Source organism: Callorhinus ursinus, unplaced genomic scaffold (assembly GCF_003265705.2).
Source record: "Callorhinus ursinus isolate GAN/ISIS: 27379988/994484 unplaced genomic scaffold, GSC_fseal_2.0 scaffold63, whole genome shotgun sequence".
Classification (NCBI taxonomy): Eukaryota; Metazoa; Chordata; class Mammalia; order Carnivora; family Otariidae; genus Callorhinus; species Callorhinus ursinus.
Window position 1 is genome coordinate 4,399,714 of NW_027397125.1, and position 19,938 is coordinate 4,419,651.

Consider the following 19,938-nt stretch of genomic DNA (forward strand, 5'->3'; position numbering starts at 1 on the left):
AGACCTTTCTGGGCACAACAGGAAGTGTTTGCTGCTGAAGGGTCACAACCTTAGAACAGTTGAGAGAAGTTACAAGATTTTCTTTAAAGAAGAGTGTCTCCTCCTGAGAGTGAAAAGACATTTGAAGTGATTTTTTAAAATTTTGTTGTTTGGTTGTCTTTACATACAATTTATCCATATATATAGTCAAGGGCATTTAACTGCTCTATTTTTAAATTGGAAAGGAAAACTGTAGAGGTGAACATCAAATATACATTCTGAAACACAAAGTCAGTATAGAACATGGATTTGGAAGGTAGCAGATTATTAGATATACCATCCACATTATTAGGTATACATTATTAGATATATCTGATATATCTGATATTTTAAGTGGGTGATGCTATTTGCAAGGACATTATTTCTTAAATAAAATTTCTGAGAATTTGAGTTGAGCTGAATCTACTGAAAATTGTTGAATCCGAAATCGTTACTTTTGTAATTATATAAAATAATGATCACTAGGTCATTTCAATAGAAATATTCATTAGGGAGCTTCAAGATCTATCAGATAGAAATGGACCTTTTGTCTTTAAAGAAAATATAATAAATACATATAAAATTTCTTCTAATTTGGCCATAAGTTTTCAGTACCTAATAAATTGCATGATACTTAGTAATTAACAATTTTATGGTCTACAGCTGTGAGGGGGGAGGTATGTATAGGTTACTCAAAAAATAGTGTGCTTTCCCATACAGCCTCCAACTCCTCTCCCCCAAGAATAGTAAGGATTTTCAAAGGCATCGAATCTTTGAACATATGTGGTTTTATGACAAAAATCTATCCCAAAGGGATATTATTTGGGAATGCAATTTAAATTTTCTTATCAGCTCTTGCTTTAGTAGATATATTTTGAGGTCATTACATAAAAATATTGAATAATTTGAAAACTGACTTTTTATTTTTTATTCAGTATGGAGATTTATTCCCAGAGCGGGGCTTTTCTGATGCAAAATTGGAATGCTTGTGTAGTCAGAACAGCTGTCCCCACACCATGTGGTGTCTTCCATTACTTTACTGTAGAGATGAATTTTTGGCCCGGTGTCTCAGTAATATTGGACACACATGGTTTTAAGTGGCAAAGCAGTATGTTTATGCATTCATCTGACTTTCACAGCTACAGTTGGCTCCAGATTAGAACAAGGAGAATACATTCACACCGTGGCCACCCTCATGGCGGCTGTAGTAGCTGGATCACAGTGGGCTCTGTTGCTTCTAAAGACACAACTAACTATTGCTGAGGAATCACACATTCACCAAAGTGCCCTACAGCTGTAGGAGAGAGAATAATGAATTGCTAAAAGGATTCTTTCAAAGATTTCAGATTATGAGCCTAGTTATTATCAACACATTTTTTTTTAAATATTAATAATGAAAATCACAGCCATGAAATAACTATGAAGCTAAAAGGAAAGATTGTCATAAATAGATGCTTTTTCAGAATATCAGTCCAAATGCTTAAAATTTTTCCTTCCCAGAAAAAAAGTGGCACTGTACTTTAAGACTCATTAACAAAGAATTAAAATCTGATTTTTAATGCCCGTTATTCATGTATGCAGTGTATTTGGAAAGCCAGTTGGTTAAAAATAGAATTATTTTAAAGAATTAGTTTACTATGTGAAACAATCGCTTTATAGTATTGATATTTAGACAACTTTGCTAAAAAAGTTTGTATGATTAAATACAGAGATAAGATGACTTGATTTAATGTGAAGTTGCATTGTTATACAGTATAGTTTAAATACTGTATCTCTCAGCAGTGTCAGCCTAATGCTCTTCATGGTATGACTTTTACCATAAACTTAAATTCTTATTAACTCTTTTGCATTTCTGAAGCCAACTGGTATAGTTCTTAAAGTTTCAGCTTTTTTAGAAATTAAAGTATTTCCTTGGAAATCACTTATGTCCCTCTAATGTCTGAATAATAAATTCTCCCCTAAGTAAAGTTAAAAAGAAAAAACCTTCTGTGTAAATTTTCAAATTATCAGATATGGAGCATTAGATTTTTGATATTCATTAAATATCAAAGAAATTCTGGCCATACCCTATGGAGGCTACCTTTTTATAGAAGTGAATTGATGCATGTATCGTATGGGCTGTACTGATGAATATGTTTGAGGCTTTCAGCTTTTAGTGGATACAAAATAGAATGATTGATAAAATCCTCCCTGCTATTGGCTATTATTTACTGACTCTTAAGTGGCAGGTTGTATTTATGCCAATTTATCTGCTTCAGGGAACATTCTTGATAGCAGAACAAAGTGAATAAAAGTAGTTTGCTTTGCAAATGAATGCAAATGGGAGAGCCTTTCGGAAAGCCCTTTAACAGGGGCAGTGCACTTTGATTATGAGTGAAGCTGCCATTTGGACATGTGAAAAGAGCATGCTTGAACCATTGATTGGGGGAGACAGTAAAAAGTCAGGAAGGGCCCCGTTAAGCTTGCAGTGAGGCAGGCGGATGTCAGTGTGCTTAGAGCACAGTGGGAGAATGACAGGGAGGATTAGTGTCAGGGAGAAGCTTTGCTGTAGCTGTGGAGATAGTCCCTGGGGTCACTCACCTCTGACTGTTGTTCTGTGCTGATGGTTCTGTAATGCAAACGGCCTGATGTATGCCTGTTCATTATCGGAAATGGTGATTAGAAAAGGTATTTGTCTCAAAGGTTTCCTTCTTTCCTTTTTTCTTTCTTTTTAATTAAAGAAAATCAGGTGGGCTTCCTCCATTTCTCTGCTGACTCGTAGAGTATTGTTCAATACCAGAGTGGCTGTCGCCTCTGGTAGGCAACAGTTTAGTGCTAAAATCTAATGTAAAATTATTATAACATGGTTATTTGTTATTAAATAATAGTTTCTTTGCTTTGCTCAGCTCTGGGTTTGACCAAGTAGTAGTGCTAAATAAAATGCAGAGAATATGCTTGCTCTTAGAATGTTTGCTTTTGCAAAAAAAGATTTTATAATCTTAAAGGTATTTTTTTCATTCAGTTTAACAGTTAGATCAACTTTTATCTTCTCAAAAATGAAGTTTTGCTTTGCATGGACTGGATAGTTTAAGTCTTGGTTATAGGCATTTCTAATTCTCTGTTCCAAGTTTTATAAAATGCTAACATTTGATAAGTTAAACTTCTTGAAAATACATGATTTTTTACTGTTAAATCTTGTTACACAGAATGAACAAAAAGTATCTCTTTGTTTCAGTTCTAATTCTAAAGCAGTACATTTACTTGTTTACATTTTCATTTTTACTTATAAGATGTTTTGTTTTCTTTAAAGTATAATTTTTCTTAAAACTTTGAAAACCTTTTATAGTAACCTCATAGGAGACATCTGTGAGAGCAGGGTGACACACAAGGCATTTCATAGGCTTGGAGAGTGGTTCCTCACTTAATGCAAACCGGATTTTTTTTTTTTTTTAATGTCTTCAAAAGCCTGGCCTCACAATATTTCTGCTTATTTGGTATTCATAGGAAAATTTAAAAGGCTGCGCTGGAGCTTTGCATTCTTATGTTAAATATGCAGCTTAAACTTTATCTAAACTATTGGATACATGTTAATAGTATTGTTTTTGTAGAAAGCAAATTGCCCATAGTTTGTTTCACAGGCTTATTAAATGTTTTAGCAAACATTCTCTAAATTATCTTTTTCTGCAATTTTTGCAGGCATCTGAATGGACAGAAGAGGACCTCAGCCAGCTGACAAGAAGTATGGTTAAGTTCCCAGGAGGGACCCCAGGTCGATGGGAAAAGATTGCCCACGAATTGGGTCGATCGGTGACAGATGTGAGTTCACTCAGATTTGCATTGTATGGAGAGTGACAAACCAGAACAAGCGAACTATGTAGAAGACAGACATAGATGCATCCGACATTCTCTTTGGAGAAAGGCTTTTAGGACCTGGAAGTGAACCATTAATGAAATAAGCAAGAAGCAGATGTCAGCCAGTCCCCTGGTCCACAATTAACAGCTGTGTGAGGAATTCTAGTGTTTAGAGACTTAAGCTACAGTAACCTAATCACAGAAAACAGTGCTGGTTTTTGTGTTTAAAGTGACCCTTTTAGCTGTGGAGAAAATAGTTCTCACCCTGATCAGAATTAGAGAAGTTATATTTCAGCTGGATCTTTTTAACATTGAAGTACAGATTGCTATAGGTATTTAATCAGGTGGTTTGCATTAATTAAGTCAGCAATGTTCCTACGTATGTCTTTTTATTTCAAGGATGGTAACTACCATCCATTCTGACAAGTTGTTTAACCAAAAAAAATTATAATACGGGAACGAATATATAATATAATATATATATGTGTGTGTGAATGAATATATATATGAGTGATTGGCTATATCTAACGTTTAAAGACTATTTACCTGGAAAGTTTTTAACACTTTATTCAGGAAATTTAGGGCAGAGAATCTTATTAAAGCACCTACCACAGTATCTGACATGTGCTAAAATAGTAAATGTTTACTTGAAATTCAGAGAAATCTTTATATTTATCAATATGAGCCTTATTTTCATAAATGATAGTAAATATTCTTTACTAAGTTATTTACTGAATTTAAGTAAATCCTATACACCTAAAATCTTTGAAAGCAAAGATTCACATGTCCTCTTCAATTCTATTAGTATACCCTTGAGTCTTTCGAGATGAACAATTTTAAAACCTTACCAAATGCTTAACACAACTATTCCCCCCAGAAAAATCCAGCTTGTTTCATAAATGCTGTAAGTTATTTTTCATAATAAACTTCCATTTTAATTTAGAAACAAACTTACAAAACATTACTATCAATTTTTTTTTGGATAGGAACTGCTTTGAGAATTTTAAATTATAGATATGTTTTACTATCATATAGGTCTTTTAAAAATCACATTTAAAAGACTACTTTTTGAATTTTTTGAATTTTTATATGATGTTTTGCATTATTTTGGCTTCAAAGTTAAAGTCTCATCTTGTGAAAAAAGACCTTTGTATCTTTTAACTTTTTTTTTTTTTTTTTGCTGTTTCATGAAGAGACCTTAGGTGACTGAAGAACCATAAGGATGCCTTTTCTTCTGCTAAGAATGTTACTGGGATGTGCATTTTATAACCTTGTTTTTAGGTTGCTTGTAAAAGATAAGTTAATAATGCCTTATCAGTAAATATCTGACCAAATTAAAGATATTCCATGATTATTGATGTTTTAAGTACTATGACCCTCTAATTATACAACTACTGTTACTATATGATTAACAAACATTACCGAAATAATTTTTAGAGTTATAAAACAAACTGGTTAAAGGGCCCTAAAAGTTTTAGTTTTAATGGAAAAGAATAGTTTATTAATTTAGTGTCTCCTTTAAGGGCAGCATTGCCTTTAACTTTTTAAATAATATTTCTATGAGACCTCAGAAATAATGTCAAAGACAGGAAATTGAATAGAAGCAATATTTTAAATTAAGTTGTCATTAAAATCTGGTTAAATATTTTTATATTATATATTTTTAATATAATTTATATATAATAAATATATAATTTATATTTTTTTAAAAAGAGAGATGAAAGTTTGTATGCTAAGAATATACATGATGTAACCAACACAGCCTTGAGAATAGGGCTAGTATCAGAGACCTAGAAAACCTATACATTATATAGTAGTCTTAGTGCAGTCTTGGTATATGCAAAGATATCTTTTCAAACTTTTGCAAATTCATCCCATGTGTTTCAGTTGTTTTTCTTCTAGACTTACCCAAGGGAACTGAATCCATGTCTGCAGTAGACATTTTTTCCTTTTACAATGGAAGTAGCAAACATGACTTTTTGGGACTTTTTTTCTCCAAATAGTCTATTTTCATAATACCAAAAGTACTCTAGTACTTTTAGTAAACCTAAACTTTTTTGGCACCAAGAAATGCCCTTGTAACTTTTCTTCTATGTACATGATATACACTGTATTTTCATTCTGTGAGCATCATGTCCATAGCTGGACTACACATTTCATTTCAGTAACCCCACACACATGCGCATGCACACACAAATCACTCTACATAAAAGAGAGCAGGTGTCTGAAGACTCAGATAACTTGTTTTAGTGAACACACAATGAATTACAGTGAAGCAGCTGAAGTGGGTTCAGCTAATACAGTTCCTTTAGTAAAATGTTAAGTGAAAGTTGACCACACTTTAGAACACCTATACTTCTTTTTGGCTTATGGCATTAATTAGATTTGTTTTCATTAAGTATTTAATTATGGTGAAAAAAACAAGTTCAGTTTGCTGTCATCAGAACCTCTGCTTCCTGACCTGATCACCTGTACCAATTCTTCCTGGTCTGCACATCTGTTCCTTGAGCCGTTTGTTTTTTTGTTTTGCTAACTTTCTAACTTTAGGTTTAGTTCTCTTTCCTTCAAGAAACAATTGACCTTTTTGGAGGAGCAGTAAGAGTATACTCACGGAGGGCACCTGGGTGGCTCAGATGGTTAAGCGTCTGCCTTCGGCTCAGGTCATGATCCCAGAGTGCTGGGATCGAGTCCTGTATCGGGCTCCCTGCTCCCTGGGCGCCTGCTTCTCCCTCTGCTTCTTTCTCTCTCTCTCTCTCTCTCTCCCCCTCTCCCTCCCTCTCTCATGAATAAATAAAATCTTTAAAAAAAAAGTATACTCATGGAGGGATCTATATGTCCTTTATTTGGGTTGACAGATTACAATGAGAAACCCATTTTATTCCTCATTTAAAAAAGAAGTTTTCAGTGTATTAATCCACAAGTTGCTAAATTCTACTTTGGGTAAAATACAAGCAATGTAATTGCCATTGTAAAAAATTCAAAGTATATTTTAACTCAGATATATCAAAACTATAAGATCTATTTTATTATAGAATAAGTATTTTAATGTTAATATATGCCTTTCAGCAAATAATTTTGGTAACCACAAAGGACACTCAAATTGTAAAAACAACAAAGGAAACAAAAACTGGCACATAAAACCAACTTTAATGTGATTATTAACTGCAGGTTTTCTAAATTAAGGTCAGGGAGCCTCAGATTTCTTGCTAGTGAAGTAATATCATTCTCTTGCCTGAAAGGATGTAAACTGATGCTGCTTCTCTCCTGGTCACTAATCTCTTGCATTCTGGTTGTGATAACTGACTGATTGGAGATTTTCTGCCTGCTTGGAAAGGCCCAGCTAGGCGGCAAAACAAAAGACAGGTGGATAGATTTAAACAGACTTTTCTAATTAGCTTAGTGCCACAGTGAGAGGTAAGAGTTGTGTAGTTAGATAAGAGAGGAGATACTCTCAGGGGAATTTATATATTATGGTAGTTCCAAAAAATATGTAAGTGGGATTTTATTCAATAGAAGATAAGCTTTATGGTTTATCAGTGAATTAAATATATAGTAATTATTTTGGCAAATATATTACTGCTATTACTTTTAGAGTTAGACTAGACCTACACCAGTTGTAAAGATGACAAGGAATGTCTCACTGTCCTCTTAACCAGGCTTCCTGCTACAGCACTTCTCTTGGTCTAAGCCTGACCTCATACTCCAGTCCCTCCTCTCCTCTTTCACTTCCTCAGCCTCAAGACCTTTAAAGATATTTAAATTTTAGAAAGGAATAGGCTCTTTATCCCATTCTTCTTGCTAGAGGAGTCACCGGCTAATCTAATAACCAATTTTCAAAGTAGTATTAGTAAGTGATAAAAATGTGTTACCAAAATCTGTTTCTCTCTACCTCTCTCTCTCTCTCACACACACACTCACTCACTCACTCACTCACCCTTGTATTTTAATAGGAGGCTTTAGGTTCTTATCCTGAGTATATGAATGATTGAAGTGAGAATTTCAGGCAACTTGATTGACTGCCTGTTTAAAGGAGAGAGAAGACAGTAGTAGGACTGTTTGGTGTCCATCAGAGAAAATTACATAATTAATTGCTTAATCTGTCTACTGACTTGGTTAGAGTTTTGCTATAATCTGACTTCTGGGGCAAAGGTTTATAGATCTGAATTCCCTGTCACCATTTCTGTGTTAACATTGAACAATATCACACATATAACAGGATGATAAAGTATATATTCACTACATGAGAATAATATTGCAAAAATCAGTTAAGAGATCCACCTTTTTAACTGTTTTAAGTGATAATATTGATTATTCCATCATTCATTTTCATAGTATTTTATATTTTTCAAAACACTTAAATACTCATTGTTTTACTTGATCTTCACAACAACATGGTGAGACAGGCAGCCATTTTTATCCCCATTTTACAGTTGAGTACACTGCCACTGAGATGTTTGTTCAGGGTGACACAACTACTAGTAGAATCAGGACAACACCAGGTATTTTGGTTCTTCATCTAATATGTTCCTACCACTACCTGATGCTGTTTTATTGCTGTCTGTATGAAAAACACTTTAAATGTGTCTAGAGACTTTTTATCATTAGGCCTTTCTTGGTAAAACTATGTTCATAGAAAAAAGAAACTTTTAAAAATACACTCAAGTAAAATTTTTTTTCTCCTCAGCCATAATAAAAAATTATCTCTATAAACATTTTGTCAATTATCATCTAGACTTTAGTCTTCCTCTATAGGCATGGGTATACATAATTTTAACAGTATTAATCAGTACCCTGTCCTTTTTACTTCACTATGAAACATGAGCTACTCTTCATGACAGTGAGATCCACTTCATTTTTCTAAACACTTGCAGAATACTTTATGTTGTCTTGATATAATTAAGGAGTCTCCTACTGATTGTCATTTAAATTGCTTCCTTTTTTGCTATTTTACTGGATTTTTTTTCCTTCATCCAACTTTCCACTTATTTCTGTTTTCTTAGCTTGTAGTCCTAGAAGTAGAACTGCTTGGTTCAAGAATAGGGATGATTTTAGAACTTTTGATGGCTTTAAAATTGGCCTCCAGAGAGGTTATAACAATATACAATGCTACTGGTAGTATACAAGAGAGGTCACATCCTCATAATCTCACAATGTATTTTTTGTTTTTCATCACTGCCTGTCAAATAAGTGAAAAGTGCTACAGCACTGATTTTTGTAACTTGCCTCCTTACATTTTCATCTTATTTCAAATAAAGTTTGTGTTAATTCATTAGAATTTTAGGATAGAAAGTCCTACTGCCTGCAAATACTTTGCCACTTTCTTTATATCTTTCTTTTTTTTTAAGTTTATTTATTTTTAGTAATCTCTACCCCCAGCATGGAACTCAAACTCACAACCCTGAGATCAGGTCACATGCTCTACTGACTGAGCCAGCCACGCACCCCTATATCTTGATTGTATTACCTAGCTATTCCAGAGAACTACTATATATATTACAGTAATAGTGATTAGTGCAGACTTTTTTGCACAACATTATAAGAAAACCTAATGTTTGGCCATTAATTTTAATATTAGTCATTGATATGAGACATATTATTATGCTAGAGAAATTTTCTTCAGGATTTCCAATTCTAATTCATTACAGTTGTCCTCAGGGATAGATACGAAATTTTAACAATGGTTTGTTTTTTTTTTTTACATATATCAGCATGATTGAACAATTTTTTTCATATGACCTAATGAGGATAAATATATTATCAAGGCCTCTTCTCTGTATTTTCAAGACAAACTTCACTTGGTCATATAATACTGTTCTTTAATACAGCTGGATTTAATTTATTAATTATTTAAAATTCTTGCATTTTTATATATAAGAATATTGTAGAATTTTTGGTGTTTTGTTACTAGGATATCTTTAGATAGGGTTATCTAGCCTTCTAGCATCTATAGAGTCAAGACAGTATTACATTCATAAAACAGAGGAAAAAGGAAAGGATGCTGTGAAAAAAGAATCAGAACAGGGACGCCTGGGTGGTTCCGTCGGTTAAGCGGCTGTCTTCGGCTCCAGTCATGATCCCAGGGTCCTGGGATCAAGCCCCGCTTCAGGCTCCATGCTCAGCAGGAAGCCTGCTTCTCCCTCTCCCACTCCCCCTACTTGTCCCTCTCTCGCTGTCTCTAATAAATAAATAAAATCTTAAAAAAAAAATCAGAACAAAAATAAGTATCCAAATAAGTAAAGTAGAATGGCTGAAAGTTATCAGGAAAATCTCCTACGGAGCAAAAATTTTAAAAATGTTAAAATATTATAGAAAAGATAAACACAGGGGCGCTTGGGTGGCTCAGTCATGGAGCATCTGCCTTTGGCTCAGGTCATGATCCCAGTGTCCTGGGGATCAAGCCCCGCGTCGGGCTCCCTGCTTGGGGGGAAGCCTGCTTCTCCTTCTCCCATTCCCCCTGCTTGTGTTCCTTCTCTGTCACATGAATAAATAAAATCTTAAAAAAAAAAAAAAAAAAAAGAAAGAGAAGATAAATACAGGAAATCATCAGTCCAAGAGGTCCAAACCTAATTTAAAAGTTCCAGTGAGAGAGAGAGAGAGAGAAAACAGATGCAGGAACATTATTCAATAAATAATACAAATGAAGTTTTCCAGGGATCAATTTGTAAAAGCCTGAGACCAATTTGTAAGAACCTTCCAAAGTCAAGTAGGATACATAGAAAAGATCCTGGAAAAATTTATGAACACTGAGACTACACAGATGATCTTTAAAGCTTCTAGGGAGAAGAAACATCCAGATAAGACCAGAGTGACATCAGATTGCTTAGCAACACTAGGTTCTGGGAAACAAGGCAACAATGGCTTCACTGTTCTAAGGAGAAGTGGTTCTGAAGATGGTGAATACATGAGGCAAGGTTGCATAGTCTTTCTTTCTTACAAAGTTCCCTGAGATTGTACTCTAGCAAAATAAACAAAACTGAATAAAATTTAAAAAGAGAAAGACATGGAATCCAGTCCAATGAACAGAAATACCAAAAACCCCACAGTGATACAATAGGCCAAAAGTGCAATATATCCACATGAAGTAGGAGAATGAAGTATTGTGAGAGAGCAACCCTTGAAGAAAGGGAGATTTTATAGACTAGATAGTATGGCTGAAAACTTGAAAAAAAATGTATATATATATATATATATACACATATATATATATATATGAAAAAAAGGCAACCAGAAACTCTATAAATTATAGAAAACCATACAAAAAAGGCTTAGTCCAAATTTAAGTATACTAGACAGTAGAATAATACAGCAAAATAATTTTGAGAACATTCTCCTTTGAGGGCACAAGAAGTGTGTCCACAGCATAGTACTTGTCTCTACAGTAATATTTACCAGATCATAATTTGTAAAATCTTACAAAAATGACTTTTCATATTTTAAACATTTTATGTATTTTACAGATGGTTTTCCAATTTTTAAAACCAACAAATTGTAGAAGACCATGGCAAGTTGCCCAGCAACAGTTTGTCCAAGTCCCCAAAAGCTCTGCTCTGTCTAGGTTACTAATTTTTCAGAGGAACATAATTGAAATAATGTGTGTTCATAGGAGCTCTTATTCACTTTTCCCTTCTACTGAGGTGGAATACCAAATTTGCATGTGCAACCAAGTTACAACCATGCAGGTAAAGACAGTTGCCCTAAAGATGGTGGAGAAGCACACAGTGGAAAGAGCCTGAGTATATGAAGCAAAAGGCAAATCACAGATAGTGACAAGTGCTATAAAGAAAAATAAAGCAGAGTAAGAGGTTAGAGACTAAAGGGAATTGCAGTTAAAAATGGGGTTCTGAGGAAAGTCTCTTAAACAGGTAATATTCGAGCAGGGACACAAAGCAAGTGAAGGAGCAAGGCTGTCTGAGAAAGTGTTCCAGGTAGAGAAAACCACATTTACAAAAGCTCTGAGAGAAGATCATGCTTAGGGTGTGCAGAGTCTAGCATAGAAGTCAATATGGCTGACAAAGAGTGAGTAGGAGGGGAGTACAGAAGATGAGAGCAAGAGGCAGTGGAGGACCAGGCTATATAGGACCTTGCTGGCCACAATAAAGACTGTGGATTTTACTCTGAGGGAGATGGTTTAAAGATTTTATTTATTTATTTGACAGAGAGAGACACAGCGAGAGAGGGAACACAAGCAGGGGGAGTGGGAGAGGGAGAAGCAGGCTTCCCGTGGAGCAGGGAGCCCGATGCGGGGCTCGATCCCAGGATCCCGGGATCGTGACCCGAGCCGAAGGCAGACGCTCAACAACTGAGCCACCCAGGCGCCCCAGAGTGAGATGGTTTAAAGCACTGGAAATTTTTGAGCAAAGAAGTGCAAGATCTAAATGGGTCATTCTGACTGCTGTGTGGAGAAGACACTGTGGCAGGGAAAGTCCGCAAGCAGGAAGGCAGGCTAAGTAAGATGCTATTTCAGTGGTTCTTGAAAAAGATGATGGTAGTTTGGACCAAGGGTTATTGAAAGAGGTTTGGAAAAAAAGAGGTTGAATTCAAGATATAATATACCAAAAGCATGTTATTTAGTTATATGTACACTGTAAACTGTAACTATCAGAACTATAAACAGAAATCATTGACTTTGGATGTAGGGTATGTTTCTTTTCATCATAAGCCCTTGTTGTATACTGCATTTTTTTAAGCTATGAACATATACTACTTTGATTTTTTAAACTACTTTTAAAAAATCTAAGGAAACAGAATATGTTACCTTTAATATTTTTCCATATCAGTATATATAGGCCTACCTAATTCTTCTTATTTTTTTATTATAAAAGCTTTATTGATTTACAGAAATAGGAAAATCAGTCCTAAAATTTGTATGGAGCTACAAAGGACACCAAGTAGCCAAAACAATCTTGAGAAAGAAGAACAAAGCTGAAGGCGTCACACTTCCTGATTACAAAATATATTCTAAAGCTACAGTAATCAAAACAGTGTGATACCAGCATAAAGAAGACAAATGGACAATGGAACAGAATAGAGAGCCCTGAAGTAAATACACACAGATACAGTCAACTGATCTTCAACAAGAGTGCTAACTATACACAATAAGGAAAGGATAGTCTCTTCAGCAGTGATGTTGGGAAAACTGGATATCCACATGCAGAAGAATGAACTTGGATTCTTACCCCATGCAAAGTCAACTCAAACTGGATTAAAGAGTTAAACATAAGACTTGAAACTAAAACTCCTAGAATAGGGGAAAGCATCATGACATTGGTCTTGCAATGATTTCATTGATATGACACCAAAAGCACAAGCAATAAAAACAAAAATAAACAAGTGGGACCAAATCAAACTTAAAAGTTCTGCACAGCAAAGAAAACAGTCAACAGAATGAAAATGTAACCTGTGGAGTGGGAGAAAATATTTGCAAACCTTATATCTGATAAATGATTAATCTCTAAAATATATAACGTTCTCCTACAACTAAAAGCCAAGATATCTACATTACTTGTAATCGGGAAGTTAATGGAAGATGCTCTTTTTAAATGGTTAAGATGAACTCTATTTCTTGTATTTTTGTCTCCAGAGAATCCATAGAAAAATTTAAAGACACTGAATAAATAATAAAAATGAACAGCACTGCTTTCTACCAGCTGGAAACATTTTTCAGGTGGTTTATTTAATATTCAGATAACAAAGTGCCTTTGTACTTGAAGGGTATGGTAGTTCTCAGTTATAGAGTTGGCCAAAATTAAATACTACTGATGAAAATAATGAACTGTGGTTACATAATTTTTTTATTAGAGTAATACTTTAAATATCATCAAATCAGCCAGAATTTGAAAAATAGGACTTGAGATTATCACTAGTAGTCAACATTTATTTTCTGAGTTATCTGAGGATGCCAGGAATTGAGCATACATATATAGGTCAGAAAATTTTATATAGGTCAGAAAATTAGAAAATTCTTCTGTATATTGAGTAGAAATATGCCACCATGTAACTCTCCACTGATCCTAATTGGACCTTATGGAATATAATTTTCATTTTGCTAATTTAATTTTCTGTTATTTTCATCAGTGTTTTCACTAAAAGGAATGAAACTATTTTAGATTTTATTTTGTCCATTCCACCCTATCCCATACATCCCAGATTTGATGATAGAGCCCCTATTTCATAAGAATTTTCAAGATAAATTTAGGTATACTTATATTAAGAAAAAGGATTATAAAATGTTTTCTACTTGGAATCAGAACATGGGAAAACAAATTTTCCTACAATTCTACAATTCATGTGACTGTTAAAACACATGTAGCAGAGTGTTATCCAAATGCCTACCTTAGACAGTAGCCCATGATATTTGTTCAGATACTGGAGAAGAGAAGCCTCATCTGTGTGAGACCTATGTAGAAATACACGTCTTCTCCCAAGAGAAGGCTAGTAAAAAGTCTTGAATATAGCTTGACGCAACCTACCTTTAAGTCAGAGACCATATCTTCTACAATGATACATGATATAAAAGCAGAATGAGTAACTGAAATCTTCATTATGGAATATGTGAGAAAAATAACACTAAACATTCAAGACTAAATTGGCACACGTGTTACTAAAGTCATCTAGATCTAAAGGAGAGAAATAGATTTGGTGATGACCGTGTCACCTCCAGTGTCATCTGTTTGCAGATGACATGATATTATATATAGAAAACCCGAAGGACTCCACCAAAAAAACTGTTAGAACTAATAAACTATTTCACTAAAGTTGCAGGATACAAAATCAATATACAAAAATCACATCTATATGATTTTTGTATATCTATATACAAACAATTTCAGAAAAAGATATAAAGACAATTCTATCTACAATAGCATCAAAAAAATAAAATACTAGAAATAAATTCAACCAAGAAGACGAAAGACCTGCATGCTGAAAACTATAAAATATTGATGAAAGATATTCTGTACTCATGGATTGGAAGAATATTATTAAAATGCCCATACTACTCAAAGCAATCTACAGATCTGATATAATCCCAATCAAAATTTCTATGGCATTTTTCACAGAAATAGAACAAATAATCCTAAAATTTGTATGGAACCCCAAAAGAATATCAATAGCCAAAATAATCTTAAGAAGAACAAAGCTGGAGGCATCACACTTTCAGTTTCAAACTATATTACAAAGCTGTAGTAATCAATCAGTATGGTATAAGCATAAAAACAGACACACCAATCAATGGAACAAAATAGAGGCCACAAATAAACCCACACATACAAGGTCAACTAATCTTTGACAAAGATTATGGAGACAATGGGGAAAGAACCAGTCCCTTCAATAAATGGTGCTGTGTAAACTGAAGAGCATATGCAAAAGAATGATATTGGATCCCTACACAAAAATCAACTCAAAATGGATTAAGGACTTTAACATAAAACCTGAAACCATAAAATTCCTAAAAGAAAACAAAGGGGGTAAGCCCCTTGACATCAATCTTAGTGATGATTTTTTGGATTTAACACCAAAAGCAAAGGCAACAAAAGCAAAAGTAAACAAGTGGGACTACATCAAACTAAAAAGCTTCGGCACAGCAAGGAAACCATAAACAAGACAAAAGAGAAACCTATGAAATAGGAGAAAATATTTGCAAACCACCTATCCAATAATGAGTTAATATTTAAATATATAAGGAACTCCTATAATGCAATAGCAAAAAAAAAAAAGGAAAAGAAAAACACAAAAAAACTAAAAACTGAGCAAAAGAACTAAATAGACATTTTTCCAAAGAAGATATATAAATGGCTAACAGGTATATGAGAAGGTGCCCAATACACTAATCCTCAAGGAAATATAAATCAAAACCACAATGAGACATCACACCTGTTAGGATGGCTGTTATCAAAAAGACAAGACATGCTGGTGAAGATGTGGAGAAAAGCAAACAGTTGCACACTGTTGATGAGAATGTAAACTAGTACAGCCTCTCTGGAAGACAGTATAGAAATTCCTCAAAAATTAAAAATAAAACTACCATATGATTCAGTAGTCCCACTTCTGGGTATATATCCAAAGGAAGTAAATCATTATCTCAGTGAGATATCTGTATTCCATGTTCATAGCATCATTCACAATTAACCAAGGAATAGAAACCTGTCTGTCAGATGAATAATGAAAATGTGATTTTTATATGTATATGTGTAGACACACACACACACACACACACACACAGTCACAGTGGAATAATTTTCAGCCAAAATAAGCTGAACTCAGGATTCAGAGAAAGGGAACCCTCTTACACTGTTGGTGGGAATGCAGACTGGTGCAGCCACTGTGGAAACAGTATGGAAGTTCCTCAAAAATTAAAAATAGAGCTACCATAGGACCCCGCAATTGCACTACTAGGTATCTATCCAAAGGATACAAACATACTGATTGGGGGCACCTGGGTGGCTCAATCGTTAAGCATCTGCCTTCGGCTCAGGTCATGGTCCCAGGGCCCTGGGATCGAGCCCCGCATCGGGTTCCCTGCTCAGTGGAGAGCCTGCTTCTCCCTCTCCCACTCCCCCTGCTTGTGTTCCCTCTCTTGCTATGTCTCTCTCTGTCAAATAAATAAAATCTTTAAAAAAAAAAAAAAAAACAGTGATTGGTGCACATGTACCCCTATGTTCATAGCAGCAACATCCACAATAGGCAAAATATAGAAAGAGCCCAGATGTCCGTTGACAGATGAATGGATAAAGAAGATGTGGTGGATAAAGAAGATGTGGTGTATACACACATGCACACTGGAATGTTACCCAGCCATCAGAAATAATGAAATCTTGCCGTTTACAACAACATGGATGAACTAGAGGGTATTATGCTAAATGAAAAAAGTCAGAGAAAGACAAATACCATGTGATTTCACTCATATGTGGAATTTAAGAAACAAAACAGATGAACATGGGGAAGGAAAGGAAAAATAAATGAGAATTGAGAGGGAGGGAAACTATAAGAGACACTGAACTCTAGGAAATAAACTGAGGGTTGCTGGAGGAGAGGTGTTGGGGGGAAGGGATAATTGGGTGATGGGCATTAAGGAGGGCACTTAAGGTAATGAGCACCAGGTGTTACATGCAAATGATGAATCACTAAATCCTACCTCTGAAACTAATTAAAAAAAAATACAATTAGGAAAGAAAAGTCAAACCCATAGAAAAGGGGCTGGAGGGTGGGGAAAATAGGGAGAGGTTGGTAAAAGGATACAAACTTTCAGTTATAAGCTGAATAAGGTCCGAGAATCTAATGTATAACATGGTGAGTATAGTTGATAGCACTGTGGTATATAATTAAAATTTGCTAAGAGAGTGGAACTTAAATGTTCTCACCAAAGGGGAAAAAATATGAATGTATGAGGTGATAGATATGTTAATTAACTCAGTAGGAGGAATTCTTTCAGTGTGTATAAATATAAAATTACCATGTTGTGCACTTTAAATATCATACAATTTTAGCACAATTTTGTCAACTATATCTAAAAAACAAAACAAAACAAAAAATTGACATCCATGTAATTGAAGTCATCTAGATCCAGAGGAAAAATTGGATTTGGTGAGGATCATACTTACTGAGAGATGATTTTCATTTCCTAAAGTGACATGCTATCATACTCAAGGCACCCTGGCCTTATTAAGCTTTATATTAGACCATCACTTGTTTAGAAATATCTTTATCTGCTTAGAATCATAAATAATATGCTGAGGATGCCCAACTTGCCCCCAAAACAAATATTTTGTGATTGTTGCCATATACATCCTTTCTCCTGAGACAAAAAACAAATGAAAGGAGAAATTCTCAAGAAAAAAGGATCATTTGCAGTTCTTATTGTGATACAACCATTTTATGACACCAGGAAATATGAAGTTGACTAAGAGGCCAGAATATTAAAAGAATTACTTTACCACATAGAATTGGAAAATTAACCAGTTGTGCTTTGCTTTTTTCTAGTAAGTTCTAAGTTGCCTTTTCAGTGGGAGAAAAGTATGGTTCAAAGATGACTATGGTGACATCCCATTAGTTTTATTGTTTGATGCTGAAGATCTCAAGGACTCAGATTATAGCAGCTATTTGTTTTGTATGGTAGGCCAGATTTTGAACTCAGAATTCTCTGTCAATACAAGGAGTAACTAACCAGGTATTCTCAAACCAATTTACCAGTACCTTCTCTGGGAGGAGCCCTCCTGAAGTCAAAACAAATATCAAACACTGACCTCAGAAACTTTCCTTCAAAGGAGCCACAATTTGATTTGACTTGTTTGTTGAGCAATTTATGTCCCAGGGCATTTTGTAAACAGTAGAGCACCTGTCAGCAATTAGTGGTGTTTAACATTCAGTGTGGTCAGATAAAGAGAGGAAGAGAGTCCTGCAAATACCACTGTCATCCAAAATTACCAGGCCTGTCCATACCTGCACCTTCCTGAGGAGCAACATCAGAGGCTTAACATTGTAGGGGGCAGAGGGGCATAGACTTCACTAAAATAATTGAGCCATCCACTGAACAAACATGCAAATAATAATAAGTGTGATGGGGGGGTGTGAGGGTGGAAGGGACAGGAAGGGGAAACCAGTAACCAGATGTGCTGCCATATATTATCTAAATATTTGGTTTACAATGAAAATAATGAGCCTTGGGGACACCTGGCTGGCTCAGTCGAAAGGGCATATGACTCTTATCTCAGGTCATGAGTTTGAGCCCCACACTGGGTGTAGAGATTACTTAAAAACTTAAAAAATAATAATGAGCCATGGAAAAACCAAGAAGCCCTGAAAAAAAGGAAGGCAACAGAAACTGCCCATGAGAATGACCAGATTTAGATTTAACAAAAAAAGAGTTCAAAGTAGCCAATATAAATATGTTTTACCAGAACTAAAGGAAAGCATGATTAAAGAAACAAAGGAAGGTATGATGAGAGTGTACATCATACAGGGAATATCAGTCAAGAGATAGAAATTATTTTGAAAAAGAAACAATTCTGGGATTGTATAATAATTGAAATTTTAAAAAATTCACTAGAGACTAGGGCTCCAAGTAAATTTGAACTGACAGAGGAAAGAATTAGCAAACTTGAAGACAGGTCCATGTAGACTATTCAAGCTGAAAAATGAGGGGAAAAATAAAAATAAACAGCTTCAGAGAAACATGAGATACCATTAAGCACAACAACATATGCATAATGGGACTACTGGAAGGACAGAAAAGAAAAAATATCCAAAGAATAATGGGTAAAAACTTTCCAAATTTTTTAAAAAACACTAGCCTATACATCTCAGTGAATTTGCATAGGGAAACCTTAGATATCCACAAAACGCACATATAATTAAAATGCTGAAAGCCATAAATAGGGAGAAAATCTTGAAAGCAGCAAGAGGAAAATGACTCATCACTTACAAGGAAACCTCTCCCTCCCACACCCAAAAAGATTAACAGCTGACTGCTCAGCAGAAGCAATAGAGGCCAGAATGCAGTGGAATAACATTTAGAGTGCTCAAAGAAAAACCTGCCAACCAAGAATCCTATATCTAGCAAAACTATTTTTCCAATAATGAGGGTCAATAAAAACTTTTCAAGATGAACAAACACTGAAGTCATTCAGTCTGAAAGCAAGTGATCCCACATGGTAATTCAAATCCACATGAAAAAACAACCAATAAAGGTAATTAGGGAATTATAAAAGACAATTAGAAATGTATATTTTGTTCCTACTAACTAATTTAAAAAGCAATTGTATAATAGATATATAATGCTTTGTTTGGCCTATTAACATATAGAAAGATGATATATGTATAATATATTTGCCAGTAAGAGCAACAAAGGAGGTAGGTGGGAGCAAAACTACTACAGATAATAAAGTAATAATTATGACAATATGTTGTTGGATTTATAACATGAATAAATATAAAGTGTATATAATGATTATACCACAGTTTGGAGGGAAAAGAAATAGAGCTATAAAGAAGTAATGTTTATTTTTATCACTGGAATTAAGCTTATGTAGATCTGAGGCTGATTTTCGTAAGTTAAGGTATATATGCTAAACCCTGGAACTTCCAAAAAAAAAA

The 19,938-nt window shown here is 34.6% G+C and overlaps 1 protein-coding gene across 2 annotated transcripts in view; it reads left to right on the forward strand.

Annotated features, from left to right (window-relative positions):
- Window positions 1–19,938, forward strand: part of DNAJC1 (DnaJ heat shock protein family (Hsp40) member C1) — a 222,870-nt gene that overhangs the window by 191,910 nt on the left and 11,022 nt on the right. For both annotated transcript variants that reach the window (XM_025891920.2, XM_025891921.2), the window contains exon 9: window positions 3,694–3,813. In XM_025891920.2, the coding sequence (XP_025747705.1) occupies window positions 3,694–3,813 (120 nt within the window). The remainder of the gene's footprint in view (window positions 1–3,693; window positions 3,814–19,938) is intronic.